Source organism: Ornithodoros turicata, chromosome 6, assembly GCF_037126465.1.
Source record: "Ornithodoros turicata isolate Travis chromosome 6, ASM3712646v1, whole genome shotgun sequence".
Taxonomy (NCBI): domain Eukaryota; kingdom Metazoa; phylum Arthropoda; class Arachnida; order Ixodida; family Argasidae; genus Ornithodoros; species Ornithodoros turicata.
In genome coordinates this window covers 64,191,896-64,207,208 of record NC_088206.1, presented here as the reverse complement: position 1 = coordinate 64,207,208, position 15,313 = coordinate 64,191,896, and the positions used below count along the sequence as shown (strand labels likewise).

General features: G+C 45.7%; 1 protein-coding gene across 3 annotated transcripts; it reads right to left on the bottom strand.

Moving 5' to 3' along the window:
- Nucleotide 1: 1 nt before the first annotated feature.
- Nucleotides 2-14,793, bottom strand: LOC135397025 (protein phosphatase 1A-like). 3 transcript variants are annotated; one of them, XM_064628328.1, is made up of 7 exons: nt 14,459-14,793; nt 10,379-11,021; nt 8,046-8,267; nt 6,847-6,964; nt 5,346-5,448; nt 5,214-5,274; nt 2-1,466 (listed from the first exon to the last, which is right to left on the bottom strand). In XM_064628328.1, the coding sequence occupies exons 2-7, from the start codon at nt 10,991-10,993 to the stop codon at nt 1,413-1,415; spliced, it is 1,173 nt and encodes a 390-aa protein (XP_064484398.1). In that variant the 5' UTR covers nt 10,994-11,021; nt 14,459-14,793; the 3' UTR covers nt 2-1,412. The 3 variants fall into 3 exon arrangements, with proteins under 3 accessions (XP_064484398.1, XP_064484399.1, XP_064484397.1); XM_064628329.1 differs by lacking the exon at nt 14,459-14,793 and adding an exon at nt 13,700-13,804; XM_064628327.1 differs by lacking the exon at nt 14,459-14,793 and adding an exon at nt 13,190-13,347.
- Nucleotides 14,794-15,313: the final 520 nt, after the last annotated feature.

Here is a 15,313-nt window from a genome sequence, read left to right as displayed (position 1 = left end):
GTTCGAGTTATCCATCTTTATTACCAGTGCATTGCAACCACCAATGCATAAACCTCTATTACAGCAACTAAATCTTTTACAACTTTGATCACTCCATCGTTATTACACTGTTTTTCTGCGTGATCGTACCGTTCTTCTTTGCCAAACATTCTCTCGCAATGGGGAAAGGGAGGGGAAGGTGGTTGGTAAGGGGGACTCGAATTCACACTGAGAGGCGAAACAAACAAAAATTACAGAAAACTGTGTGGGACAAACAAAGAACACTGAGAAGCTTGATGATGTACTTTGCACTGCAGTACAAACATGCACGGTCGTCGTGGGAACGCAACCTCGCTTGTAAAGTCCACCGTGCTTGTCTGTGTGCATCAAAACAATGTGTAGCAGTTGTAGTCCGGCACTTCATTTTTTTTTTCTTTGCGGGTGTGTCTTCGTGCGAGAATGCTTCTTTAGTGCCATAATGTTGTATCACACATTGATTTGTATCAGGTACCATGTTACACACTCAGCCAGACCAGCAGCTGCGGATGTTTTGGCCGCTGACGCAATTTACGCTGACGCAAAATACGACCGACTACATTTTGCACCGAGTGGATGCTGCGTGCGTCCGTAGGCTTCCCTGGACATCGATCGGAGGCAAATAACATGTCCATTCTCGGGAATTAAGATCGCGACGAAAAAGAAAAAAAAAAAGGTTGCGATCTTCTCGAACAAACCCCACGATTCGACGCAAGACTCAGTTTTTTTTCGCTTTTTTTTGTGATCCTTGCTTCGTCGAACCGGAATGCAGATTACAAATTCGTGTGCGGGTCTCAATGCCGAAAGTTGATTTTAAAAACCAGGACCCCCCTTTCTAGCAGCGTTTGCCAGGGACACACGGTCTGGCAGTCCGAAGCCTACAGCACATTACCACAAGCGAGAAATGGATGTGCGTGCGTTTGACTTTGTGACACACAGAAGCCGAGGTACGTGTACGAGGCAAGTGCACTTGATTCTCGTTATGAACATGAAAATGCTCTTTGTACACATTAACCTAGTCGGCAAAAACACGGAAACCGGTCGGCAGAAGCTTCTGCCATCAAGATTTTCGATCTTACTTACTTGAGGCGGAGCAACGCGGCAGCAACATCGCTCCGCCTCGTGCACGAGAAAAACCGCACGTTTCCTAGCGCTTCCGTACAAATCATTTCCAATGTTTGTCGCCGGGTCGCATTTCAAAGTATGTGCCGGTTTCTTTCGTTTTTCTCCCGGAAGGAGCGAAGGAGGTAAAAATGATAGCAACAGTAATAATAGTAACAATAATTATAATAGTACAACACTGGGATGATGGAGAACAAGGTATGTGTGCATGCAAGAACGTCGAGATGATTTTTTTTTTCTTTTTGCAAAGTCTCTGCCTTTCTTTTTGCTCGCACTCACTGTGGGACTTCTTGCAATTGATCACGGTCTTCCTGAAGCTGGTTCCTGTCCTGAAAGGAAAAGATCTCTTGAGCCTCTCGTCGAGTGTTGCAGACCAAACGTACTGCGGATGAGCTCGGCTGATCCGCGAGTACTTTTTGTGTCTCCCAAAGTCGAATTTAGCTCATCTGACCCGCTCGCCGCTCTGAAGAGACTGCAGAACTGCATCTGTTTACTTCTCACTATTCTGACATCTTTTAGATAAGTAGATATGCGCAACAAACAATGCAAGCGCTATTACGTACACGAAGATATGTAGATACCTCACTGAAATAAAGACTAGAAATAATAGCTTTCATACTTGACGACACTGCAACAAAAACTGTGCAGCAAAATAATATGTACTTTTAAGTAGCTTATCACTTAAATAATGTTGGTCATAGGCCCGCACTTCTCTAGAACCTCTCTCAACTGGTTGTTCATTCAAACCACTACAACTTCAAAACCCCTCACTGGAAGTCAAGTTCAGCATCACACCACAGGCCGTCGTTCAACATTGACTTCGACATCACATCATGCTGCAGCCCATCACTCAACATCAGGCCATCAGCCTGAAGTTTTAGGGTTTTACCCGATTCTTCCCCGAATTTGCACCCCGAATTGAAGGTTGCCTCTTTAGGGTGAAACCCAATTTTTACCCGGCAAAATGCCCTCACTTGGATGTCTGTAGGAATGCACTAACTTACTTGTTTGTCAGCAAATGCAGCTACATCACCGTTTGTACCAAATCACTACAGTTCACATGAGTAACTGAGCCCGATCTCTCCCCAAATTTAGCATAGTGGAAGTTTTTTCACCCGAATTCGCATGAATTTAGGGCACATGTTTATCTACCCGATTTTTACCCCCCGAATTTAGAAAAAAATATTTTCCGAAAACTTCAGGCTCTAATCATGAGTGAATGTGCTGACCTATGATTGTGGCACGTCAGAGGTAAAGGACCTTTGACATTTGCTCTCATATTTGCACGCACATTCTACCGCATCAATAATACATTCCCATTATTTGACATTCAACACATACAGATCCTTTTTCTTAATTAGTATGTCTTAAAAAAAAAGGCGATTCCAATGCCAGTAACTGTGACAAAACTTCTGGACTTGTTCCCGAATTAGGCACTACTGCACGTACAAGCCAGTCGGTGCACAGCACTAGATCATGCAAACTATTAACGTCGGTGCAGGAAGGTATGAACCGCCTTAGGCGGCCATGATGAGACAGAAGTACGGTCACCTTAACGACGAGTCACTAGCACCACATCCACATACAACAGTGTTCCATTGCAGCACATGAAAGTAAGTTGCACACAAAAACGAGGGACCAGTCAGTCAGTGAAAGACACCAATAATGAGAGCGAAAGCGAGAAAAAGTATCATAAATAAAATATATGTAGATATTTAAGAAGGGCATCCTGAACCAACTGTATTCACACAAGCGACACCCTTACGGAATATTCTAGTGGAACAAAAAGCGAAAACACTGCTCACAGAGACGAAGTTCCGCCCTGTGTTATGCTGAGCATAACGTGTGGAACATCCGGAGTGGCGTACTGCACACATAGCAGACGACATCGTCAGCGTCTTTCTTGTCGTCTGCTACGGATTATTTTGTAGCCGTGTCGCATGATGTTCCCCACAGTTAGCAGTGTATGTGAACACTGGACGTTAAGCTATGGCGTTTTCCTCTTCTGCAGGGAGTGTTGCTCGTGTGAATGCACGGTAAGAAGCATCTAATTAGAACATAGTTTATGGTGCAGTTCAAGTAATTCAATGCAATCTCTTCAATGTCTAGCCCTGACATGTTTAAAATTCGTACAAAATAGTAAGCTTTTGAGGTTGCTTTCGCACGATTGTTGTAGTTTGAGCACAGTCGAGAAAAATATGAACGAGTTGCATTTCAAATCCTGAGAAAACCAAATATTAATAGGGTTGCACAAATATTTTGATTTTTCAAACACCGAAGTGAATAACTGTGTACTCGATTTGAATCAAATATGGAATTCTATATTTCAACTGAAGGAACGTCTCTTTCAAACAAAACATGTATACCTGAATAGCTCTGATGCTGCGAGTGCAAGCCCAGACATGCCACTAGAGAATGTACACAGCAAAGTGACTGCTGCTTCATGCGAAAATCTGTGTGCATATAGTATTACATACATATGCTGTATGTGGTCTGGTAAAACCTTTTCATGTCATATTCACTTTGTATATTTGCTTTCTTGCTTTAGTTTAGAACGACTATTTCCACAGCCCTAGCTAATAATAATAATAATAACAATAATAACAGGAGCTTTGAGATTTGGCTGATACTTTGAAACAACAAAACAAAACTGTATTCACAAACTCTAGGGGGAAAACGAATGTCCTATTCACTTATTGTTAGGTCCCACAATTTTAACTCCTGCTAAGAAAGAAAGAAAGAAAGAAAGAATGAAAGAAAGAAAGAAAGAAAGAACACTGCTGTTAATAAGTGCGCCTCTTTGAAAGAGTCCTGACAGTTTGTTGCTGGGGGGGTCCTGCCAATTCCGAATACTTCGATAAACAAACAAACAAATGATCCATCACCAGATGCCAGGTAAAAGAGTTAAAATAGGAACCCACCACTGCTCCAAGAAATTTGGGCCCGGAGTCCCCGCACGATTCATTAGCCCGTTTGGCACTGATCCCATTTTTCACAGTGCTTCACACACACACACAGCAGAGCTACAATTAAACGAGAGCTAAAGAACACACGAAAAAAAGAAAGATGCTGAGGGCTGGAGACGTGGAAGTTCACCTGCTCACAACTGTACGGGCAACTTGAAGGTCGGAGATGTTAAGATATGGCAGATGCAGCACGTGGGTAAGGCATGAAAAGGTTCTAGGGATCAGCCATACATACATACATTCCTAGAACCGTTTTATTCCATACCCACGTACACATCATATCTAGAGCCTGAAGTTTTAGGGTTTAACCCGTTTCTTCCCTGAATTGAAGGTTGCCTCTTTTAGGGTGAAACCCAATTTTTACCTTGCAAATTGCCCTAACTAAAGTGTCTGTAGGAATGCACACTAGCTTGTTTGGCAGCAAACACAATTACATCACCATTCCTATCAAACCAGTACAGTTTGTTTGAGTAATTGAGCCCGACTTCTCCCAGAATTTAACGTACTGGATTTTTCTTCACTCGAATTCGCACGAATTTAGAGCGCATGTTGATTTCCCCCCCGATTTGTACCCCCAAAATTTGGAAAAAATATTTCCCGAAACTTCAGGCTCTAATCACATCTGCATCCCTTTGTGAAGTTCGCACTAGCTTTTACGTGACGTAAGGGAATGAGCAGGTCATTACTGCGTGGGTAATTAATTAGGTCATCGTTGCGGACTCCTGATTATTGAAAGAGGCACCAGATTTATTCACCTGGCCAGCTTCAGGCAGTCACAATGCGACTGTTTGCTAAAACAAAAAAAAAAGAACAACGCATGTTTTCTAACATGGTAAGGTGAGAGGAGGAGCCATGTGATATTAATTTTTTTCTTCTGAGTACATCACATTCAAAATTTTAAAAAAAATTCTGATTTTCTAGACACAGTCACTCCACATTTGCGATGCGTTCCATACACACTTCATGATAGTTCCATACACCCATGCCACACTAAAACAAACAAACAAACAACAACACCTTTTGTCATACTACATATTACAACTGTCAAACTGGTGCAACAGACGACAACAAAAGGCAAAACAGAGAGCAGCAAACAGTGCAGCATCTTACCGAGTCTCCCGAGGGGGAGGGAGGTTTTAATTTGCTATACACTTCCTCGATGAAGCTCCTCCTGTTTTAAACGAAGAAAAGCATCAGTCGGGCCTCAAGATCCAGGTTTACTTTCAAGAGGGAGGGACTCACTTGGCTAAAATGCCACCCCCAGGTGGTAAGCCCGGGAGCTCTTCGTCCGCTAACGTCTGAATGACGGTGTTGAGCTCAATGTCTTGGTTGTCCAAGAGAATTTCTGCAACAAGGAGAACACAAATTATGCCGATATAACGCTGTACTCCTTTCCAAAATTGCCTAAAGCAGCAGTTGAACTGGCCTCTCGACACACACTCTACATATAATCCCATAATGCATTTTATCGTCCAATAATTATAGCCTGAGGTTTCAGGGTTTAACCCAATTCTTCCCCGAATTTGCACCCCGAATTGAAGGTTGCCTTATTAGGTTGAAACCCGATTTTTCCCAGCAAATTGCCCTCATTGAGACGTCTGTAGGGATACATACCAAGTTGTGTGGAACCAAATGAAGTTACATCACCATTTGTACCAAACCAGTACAGTTAGTTTGAGTAACTGAGCCTGATATCTCCCCAAATTTAGCTTACTGGAAGTTTTTTTGAAGCTGAATTTGCGTGAATTTAGAGCACATGTTTACTTACCCAATTTTTATGCCCCGAATTTAGAGAAAAATATTTCCCGAAAACTCTACCAATAATGCAATATCACAATAATGCACTGGTGCATCCAGCAATAATGCACCAACAACAGAAATTATGAGCAGAGTGATATTGTACTGGGCTCGGCACTAGAGCACTGCACGGGCCGACTTTTCCGGGCCCGACCCTGCCCGGCCGCATCGAAAAATGGCCCGGCCCGACCCGGGCCCGGACCGGCCCGGCCCGGTGACCCAGTGACTAGAGCCCAGCCCGGCGTCTAAGCAAATAGAGCCCGGCCCGGCCCGGCCCGGTGACCCGGCGAGTAGATCCCGGCCTAGTATTTCCAGCCGCGACGTACGCGTTTCTGGCGATTATCAAACAAATTTATAAGTAAATTTATAAGGAGAGAAGACAAACATACAAGTGATGGCGGTTTAACACCGTAACCGCACGAGACCAAATTAAATCCAGAACGCATGGGGCGTTATCGTTACACTGTCAAGATTTTGCGGAGATAGAGCATGCTGTCGACAAACTGCTTCTCCCAGTCCCTATCCCTCTCACCAAGCTTTGCCAAAGTGATTGTGAAATATGTGAGGAGTGAGGAGCAATGTAAAGTGGCTTGGAGAATGTTCTAGAGGGTCGAATCATATGCATAATGCAGTACCCTTTGCTTGTCTTTGCAAAATATGCACAGGAATGACGCAAGCGCATGATGATATGAACTAATGCATCTCCAATGTGTGGAATTAGCTGCGTGGCACGGCCGGGCCTGACTCTCGGGAACATATTTGTCGGCCCGGGCCTGGCCCGGCCCGTGGTGCTGGCGTATTTTGTCGGCCCGGGCTCGGCCCGGGCCGGTGCACACAACCAATAACAAGCCCAGCCCGGCCCGCGGGCCGGGTCGGGGGCCCGGGCCCGTGCAGTGCTCTGCTCGGCACTACCTATGGTTTGAGGCAACAAATGGGAAAATCGTACCGTGCAACCTCTTGGTGATGAGAGCGTTGAGCTCCTTATCCTTTTTCAATGCCTCTTCGCTCACTGAGGGTGCTCCAGGGAAGAGAACCAGTACTACGCTCATGTTGTCCTTGCTTCCCTGCGTTACAATGCATCAACACGCAAATAAATGGCACACAACCTTTTTCTCATCGTCACTTTACATGGTCACTTGTCTATAATCCTGGTGTCATGTCAGTCCGACTCGAGCCCATTTCCGCCAACGAGACCCACATGACCTCCCCTCATCACTTTTCAAATTTCCTCTTTCCACTTTGCCAGAGCAGTATGTGCCTATTTATCTCTCATTAAACTGTGTACACACCACTCACCAAAAATATAGCACTACAAAGTTACTACTAGAGGAGGCCTAGTATTACTACAAGAGCGCTGTTGCTGAATGTGTCAGAGACAATGCTTCAAGTTCTTCATGACATGGTCCAGTTCGTTTAAAGAGCTTCCCCGTGTAAACATAGATCATGCGAAGGTAGACAATACGACATAACTCAGTCACCCCTGAATCCTTACACCAAAATCTGTCTTCACAAAAGGCTTCGTTACTCAATACATGTAAGAAAAGGGATGAAGATTCATTTGTGATGCTCATGACATGCACACTTCACTGGCAGCTGTTCCAGTCATACTCATCTGCACAGATGATCTTAGTCATCCGCCATTAATGGTTTCCTATACAGCTTGGTTCCTTCTCCTTTCCAACGAACACATAATATATAATTAGAACAGCGTGTGCAGATAATGTTGCACGTGCTGGAAGGTGGGACTGCAGATAATTTCGGCCACCTGGGATTCTCAAAATTCTACCTTCCATATTGTTGTCCACTGCATGGTTTCACGCATGTGTACTGCATGGCAACAATTCACTGGCAGCGATACTCAAAATAACATTTATGTTAAGCAGTGGCCAAGATGTGGCAGCTTCACACTGCCATGTTCGGCAGGACATATCAGTCGAATTGGTCCTGTAACACTTTTTGTTAGCCCATGTAAAACCCCCAACAACACAGAATGATATGATGCATATCGTCCTGATGGATATCCATCAGACGTACGAAGTCGTTAGGACATCATTCGTACATCCTGAGGATATTTGGTGTCCTTGGGGACACCAGAGCACGAATAAGGACACTGCGAAATGGCGACTCGTCTCCGAACAGACTTACCCTATAGAGGCAGATGTCAATGACTGAGGCACAGACAGCCTCGAGGCTCTCCATGAGTGTTAACTGATGCCTGATAAACTGGCAGAGCTCCTCGTTGCTCATGACGTCCCAGATGCCGTCGCAGGCCAGTACCAGGAACTCGTCGTGCGTCGTGTCCCTCGCTTGCACGGTCACCTCAGGCTCCGGTGACACCAGCTGCTCCGTTGGACCCCTTCCGACCACCTGTCCACAGACACACAAGTCACTGAGTGCGCCACCAGGTAGAAAAGGTTGTTAAATGTATTAAAGAGGTGAGATATTTATTTAGTGGTGGTGGCTGCCTGACACTCTGGGACATGTAGAACGAGAAAGGACTGCATGTCGGCCATCGTACTGAAGGTGAAGGCGGTGAAATCTTTGACCGTTTTTCTCCAGTCTCTTATAAACAAGCACACCCGGGCATGGTGACAAATTGAAGGGCTTGAGCGGCGAGTTGTAACATATAGTATGACACTCGTGCTTTGAGGTTTTATGTTGTTCCCAAATTGAGGGTAAAAATTTTGTTTTATGTAGGGCAAAATAGGGAGACACCTTGCAAAAAAAAGCAGGTTTTTAGGTGAAAAAAAAAATTTAATGAAAACAAGAGGTGGAGAGAGGCCAAGCAAAGTGGTCATATTGTTTGGTATTTTGTATTCTATGTATTACCTTATGTTGTATCTTATTTTTCACATTGTGTTACTGTGTTTTAACATGTGTTAAGTAGTAACGGCCCTCATGGAAGTATTTAGTTTTCACCAGAGTCCACTTTCACCTGAAGGGTACACCACATGTTTCACCAGGAATAACCCCAAAACACAAGAACTGCACATAGCCCGTATCTCAATTTTAAAACAAGCGGAAAGAGGAAAGGGTGTCATACTTGAGGCCACATAGAAAAAAAGAAAGAAAAAAAGAAAAAGAAAAAGAACTAGCTGTATTCAGTGATGCTCATGTCATGTTGAAGAAGCAGAGGTCACACATGTTCAGTATTTTCTATGGAATCACACACGGATTGAAGTACTGCTTGTGACACGGTTGTCCAAAATCAGCACCCCGTGATTTATCCCATCTCAAATCACGAGGTGTTGAAAGATTATTTATTTCGAGTAAGAAACACGCGCAGCATATGGCCCACCTTTAAATACGATACTGGAACAACATGTTCGATGGCAATCGAGGAAATATGGTCTGCGGAACTGTGACAGGCAATTTCAGACAACAGTGTCGCGAGCAGTACATCCACTGGATGGCCGTAAACAGAAATTATTCCCCAGAGCCTTTGCAGATGTGATGTAGCTCATGAAAACTAAAAGTTTACTGTCTGCTAGCGTGTGCTCTACGGTTTCCATTGCACGCGGGCGAACACTTAGTTTTGCACAGGGCTACGCTGCTTCGTATGGGCTTAATGGACACACCGATACCTGCCTTCTCATTAATTAACCGATAAGTAAGGAAAGACACTATCTTGTACAGTGTTTTGCCATCACCCGGTTACCTGAACTCCTCATTTAGCGGACCCTGTTGGTACAGGCACTAAATGACACTATCGCAACAGCAGGAAGTTTTGTCACAACCGATGATTGATGGAAGAGAGGTCTTGGTGGCAAGTGAGTGCTAAGATTATTATTATCAATTTATATCTACAAACTACCACCGATAGGCAACGATACAAATGAAAAGAGACAAGCCACATGCTGATACCACATAACAGAACAAGTACCAACTGAGGTCCTAGCGTAAACTTTTTTTCAACAGGTCGACTAAAGTCTGTAGAGCTTACATGCACATATCCTATGTAAACTACACCCCCCCAAAAAAAAAAGAAGAAAAAAGGCCCTTCCACTGCCTTTGAAACTAGGGATTGCCGGTAAACCCTGTAGCTCTCTGTGGCTAAACAGACGTATGGTCTCGACCAAAATGCAGGGATGTGTCGGCTTAGCTAGAACTTCGGAACTCTGACCTTAAAAATGCCCCGAAAGGGAAGCTGGGGGAAGTGTTGCGTTTGACCCATGTCAGCACACACTGCAAGCACGTAGCTGAACCTTACACCCCCAGCCACGTGTGTTCCTCCACTTCTTCCCCAAGCAGCACAACATATTGGCCCAATATTGGGCCGACATTGCCAATATTGGGCCGACATGTTGTGCTGCTTGGGTCCCACCGTATTTCCATCATGGTAGCCTCAATTTTCTTTGCCTCCAATATACTTCAACGCACGAGCACACCCCTCCCCACTTCCACATCAGCAAAGACATAAAGGACAAGAAACAGTCCACAACACGCCACTGCACCGACACACAATTGCCCCAGCGCACCTGCTTGTACTCGTAGTCCCCCAGCGCCCTGGACACGGCCAGGGACCCGTTCACCCTCTGGATCATCACTGATCCCCCTGCCCTCTGGATGCGCTCCTTCTCCCCCGGGTTGATGGGCTTGTGGTCCCGCGTCGTGAACGTCGCCGTCCCTGCCCTGCACAGCACTCCGCGCGAGTCTCCGCAGTTGGCAAAGTACAGGTGCGTCGGCGACACCAGGGCGCAAACCGCCGTCGACCCACTCTTGTCTTCGCCGGACGCCACTTCTGGCAGGGCCCGCATCTTGTCGTCCAGGTAGAGAAAGCCGTTGCGTATGCCCGTCGCCACACGCTCCTCGTCGTGCGGTTCTGCCAGGGTCTGCGCAAATTCGTCCGTGCCGATGATGGAGTCCAGGAGATGCTGGGCACAGTGGGCAGAGACGCGGGCGCCTGCGTGCCCATCAAAGACGGCGAAGAAACTCCACTGCTGGAGGCCGCATGGAAGCCCCACTACGGCGCAGTGGGCGTCCTCCATTTCGACACGCCAGCCCTGCATGCTGGCGAGGGCATAGCGCAGACCGTTGCCGCCGCCAGACTCAGTGTGTTTGTCCACCTTTGGCTTGTCTAGAAATGCTCCCATCCTGAAGAACCGCCGCTTCGAGGTGGCCCTGCGGGGTGACGGAGAAAAGTAGATGCTCCTTTAATTGTGGTGGAAACAACCCAAGCAGCGCAATGTACTGAAAGTCGAGTGCAATAGGGGTGGACGGGTAGGTGGAAGGCCTTGAACAGACTTGTGAAACTAAAGAACATTGATAAAACACATACCGGCCACCCCTATTGCACTCGACTTTCAGTACATTGCGCTGCATGGGAAAAGCTCAAAACTCTTTTTTTACCGCTAACTATTGCCCTCTGGAATAACCTGCCGAACAACATAGTGGCGATCGCAGATAACACACGCTTTCAACTGCCTGACATAACACCTGAAAGATTAACACTGGGCTAACTTGTTAGAAGCTTCATTATCGCTAGACTTATCTTGATAGTTGCGAAGTAAGTTGTACACTAATAAGATGCCAATCATCATCATCGTCATATTGTTTGGTATTTTGTATTCTTTGTATTACCTTACGTTGTACCTTGTTTTTCACATTGTGTGTTACTGTGTTCTGCTTCGCTTATGTCCCCCCCTTATGTAATGCCCTTGGGCCTTTAAGGGTTAAATAAATGAAATCAAATCAAAAGCTGCACGTGAATGGAGCTCCTCAAAAGTAAATTAATTTGAAAAATAAATAAATAAAATAAAATAATAATAATAAGAAAATAGAAAAGCAAACAGGCTGCAATTTAACAAACTTTGCATCAAGCAGTGCAAAAAACCCACACCAGGCATCAGCAATACCTACTCGGGGGGACAAAAAGGATTTTTTCTGGTGTGGCCCGGACCAGGACAGCATAAGCTCAATTGAAACACACGGTGACAAGATAAACTGTGGGAGGGTCAGGACACCCATATGCACATACAAATGTGCCCGTAAAACTATGTATTCCATGTTATGACTCAGAAGCAGGGATTTCAGCCACACAACCCCCTAACACTCCCTAATACTTTTTGGACACAGCAGTAACCAGCTGATAGTAGTACCAAACACACAACACTTTCCAAGATGAAAACGCTGTACAAATCAATGCTCACAAGTGGCACTTTGCCTGTTGTACTACCACGCTTGGCGAGAGATTTCAAATAAACCAGCTGCCCAGAAATATAGATTTTGCCCTTAGCCATAACACTTAGCCTCATGTTGTTGGTATTTGCTTGGAGATGCAAAAAACCACGTCCTAGACAGTGTTTTTTTTTTTTTTCGAAAATTCAATGTCAAAATAATGTTGCTGAAAAATTTTGAATGGCTCAGCACCTGCATGGCATCATACCACATGATATCAAAGGATACTCACTACAGGTTTTCCCGGCGGTTTTAATCCAAGTGCCAGCTAAATTAATCCACGTGCCATACAAACTTTATGGGGCATGGATTAATTTAGCTGGCACTTGGATTAAAATCGCCGGGAAATGTAGTCTGCGATCACAAAGATGCCATTCTCTTTAACAGTTTCACAGAACAGTAACATTATCTGTACTTCTGTAGAAACTACTGAATTCACCCCCTCTCAGTTTCGGACCCGCACTCCTCCAGTCAGAAATCTCGCATGGCAGTACCATGAAATATTCCCTTCATGTATATGCAATGGTGGTTGCTATGTGAAATTCACTGTGACCCGTGAGTGTAACGAGCATTGGACCCATAAAGGTTCATGTGTGGAATAGAAAGGAATTCATCCATGGTGGTCCCAATGATCTGCGTTCCAAATGCAAATTTCGATGCACATTCATAGAAAGGCACCGCAAAGGTGTACACAGTAACTGGAGACTAATGTACCGAAGTGTACACAGGCTTACAGCCTAAGTACAAGACTGAAAAGGATGTAACAGCTCGACTCAAGTGTGCTTTCAGGAAGATATTGGGGGGGCACAAAAGTGCAGGTATCTGGAAAGCCTCGCAAGGCACACCCCTCAAGGCTACATTATCTGCAACTTGCCAAGAAAAGTTGGTGGTCCCTCACCTTCCAAGAAGAATTTGAACAAAAGAGCATGGATTTAAAAAGGTTTGGCAACTGTAGTTCAACCTGAACCACAGTATTCGATGCCACTGATGGCTCACGTGGTTCGTCAACCTCACATGAAACTTTTGCACGTAAGCATGTGCAACGACGCTGGCAGCGCATGCTGGGAAGCATCTCGGAAACAGAGAACCTACTTGGCCTGTCTAACACTCACCCGGATTCACTTTGTTTAAGGCATGCCAACAGTGCTTTGAGTGGCTTCAGTATGACAGCAGTCAATATGTCTTCACAAAGCTTTACGAACGCTGTCATCACTACCCACAGCGATGGCAGCGCTCGGCTGAACAGTCCACTCATGAACGTGGAGCATTTGTAGAAAGCTGCTTCGTTCAAAGACACAACAACTTGCCATGCCACTCAGTACTTTATCTGACTAGAGCAGGAGGTGAACTCTGACCCACGGCATGGCCATATTTGTTGCACCAATTGTCTGATAAGAGCAGTCGTCTGCTACCAATGTCTGTATAGCTGATTATACCCCCTGCAAACTCTGTCGTCTGCTACCGACGTTTGTAGCAGATGACCACACGCATATTTCTACGTGTTTGCAAAACTGCTTCGTGTACCGAAGCCGCAGGTGATGCGAGCCTTGCCGTCGGAAATCACGCCCAACTTATCAAACCGTGCATGAGCAACCGCTCCGGAGAATGAGTCACAATCATACCTATATTTAGCAAAGCGTGGGATCGTTGCAGAGCCTGGCTCGAACTCCTTTCATTATTTCTGCCAGCAAACTCGTGCTGCGAAGCGACCGTCTCCTGCTCACCGACGTAACTCACGTAACCCACCAAAACAAACAGGCGCGAATAGCAACACACCCCTTGTGCCTAGAAGCTGAGTACTATTTCGTTGCGTTACAAATCGCGCGATGCGCAATTTTTTTCTTCTTCAGTATGTTTGGAAGCCTAGTTATACCTACGAGACTCAGCAATGCGCTGCACCGCTTTTAGCGTGACCGCACATATAGCCTTTTTGGGCCCGCGCTTTGGCGCCAAGACGAAGTTCGAGCGATAAGGTTTTTAACGGACAAGTGTGAAACCTGCCCGTAACGGCAGGATGACTCACGGAGTTTCGCCTCGATCAATACAACGTCATCGGGACATCCACAAGATCAACACTAGTATTAGTCATTCCGCCAAGAAGGGGGAGGGCAAAAACTTTTTCCCCCACAAGGGACACGAGCGATTAAAAAAAACTCTGCTTCTTTACAGCCTCTTCACGCACGGGGTCTCAAGTTGCTTGGCTACACGACACACCACAGGGTGTTCTCTTATGCGTTTCACATTTGTTACACGGACTGATGAACAAGGGCGAATGCCGAGATGACGCACTAGGCCTAACTTGGGAAACTGGGTTAGGTACAGAAATGAGCGGCACATCTTTAATTTGTAGCGTCGTTTCCTGTGCTTGTTCTCATACGTACCTTCTCACAAACTTCTGCGGGCGAACGTTCCACGCGAATGTGGTCGCTATGTTCTTCAGTATCCTTCTCGTGTTGTCATATCTGCATTGTGAACTGCGAAAAACGATAACTTCTCTCCCGCATCTTCACCGGCAACGGTCCCTCCGAGCGTCGCCTGGTTCAGTGCGTCGTTGCAGGCATCAATATGAACGTATCAGTTCGATGCACAATTCACGAGCAAAAACAAATTCCGCACATAGGTGTCTCGGTATCACATCACGCACAGCGGCGTCCCGACGGCCGAGGAAATCCCCCACACGGTGACTGTCTTCCGCACCGAGGGTGACGTCACACAGGGGAGTGCGATATGTAGTTACACACGTTTTTTGCCATTTATCGCCTTTGATATCACGCACAGTGAATGTTAATGAGGCCGATAACAGAGTTCTCTTCCTTTTTCTGTGGAGTTTGCTTCACGTGCTTGCTGTGAGTCGCGGGAAAGCAGAAACCGGTGTCGTCTGCATTCGCTGCGTCACGCGTTTTTTCGGGGGCCAATTTTAAAATAACGTCAATTCGATTCAGAGTGCCAGAACAACTTGGGTAGCAACCGTAGTTCAACGAAAGAAACATATTAGGGGGCTCATCGACGGAGAGTTTTCAATCTGCCGCAGGAGGCTGAGCCAGCTGAGCCCCCCATTTCATGAAGGCAGAGATGAAGCGGGATATGTTATATGAGACAAATTTTTACGGGATTTACATGTTGACTCGCATGAAGCACGCGATTCTTAGGATGCCCCTCGAATATAGAGTTCATCTTGACCATCAGACTGGCAGACTTGTGGGCCTTGCCCTACCTGGAAAAGTTGCGGGGGGGAG

What these genes read in the sequence shown, in the direction of transcription:
- LOC135397025 (XM_064628327.1), bottom strand. Translation starts at nt 13,332, where the DNA reads ATGAGTGGACTGTTCAGCCGAGCGCTGCCATCGCTGTGGGTAGTGATG. An exon ending in GGGACTACGAGTACAAGCAG is followed by an intron (nt 8,268 to 10,378) that starts GTGCGCTGGGGC and finishes GTCTGTGGACAG; the next exon opens with GTGGTCGGAAGGGGTCCAAC. An exon ending in TTGACATCTGCCTCTATAGG is followed by an intron (nt 6,965 to 8,045) that starts GTAAGTCTGTTC and finishes ATTGTAACGCAG; the next exon opens with GGAAGCAAGGACAACATGAG.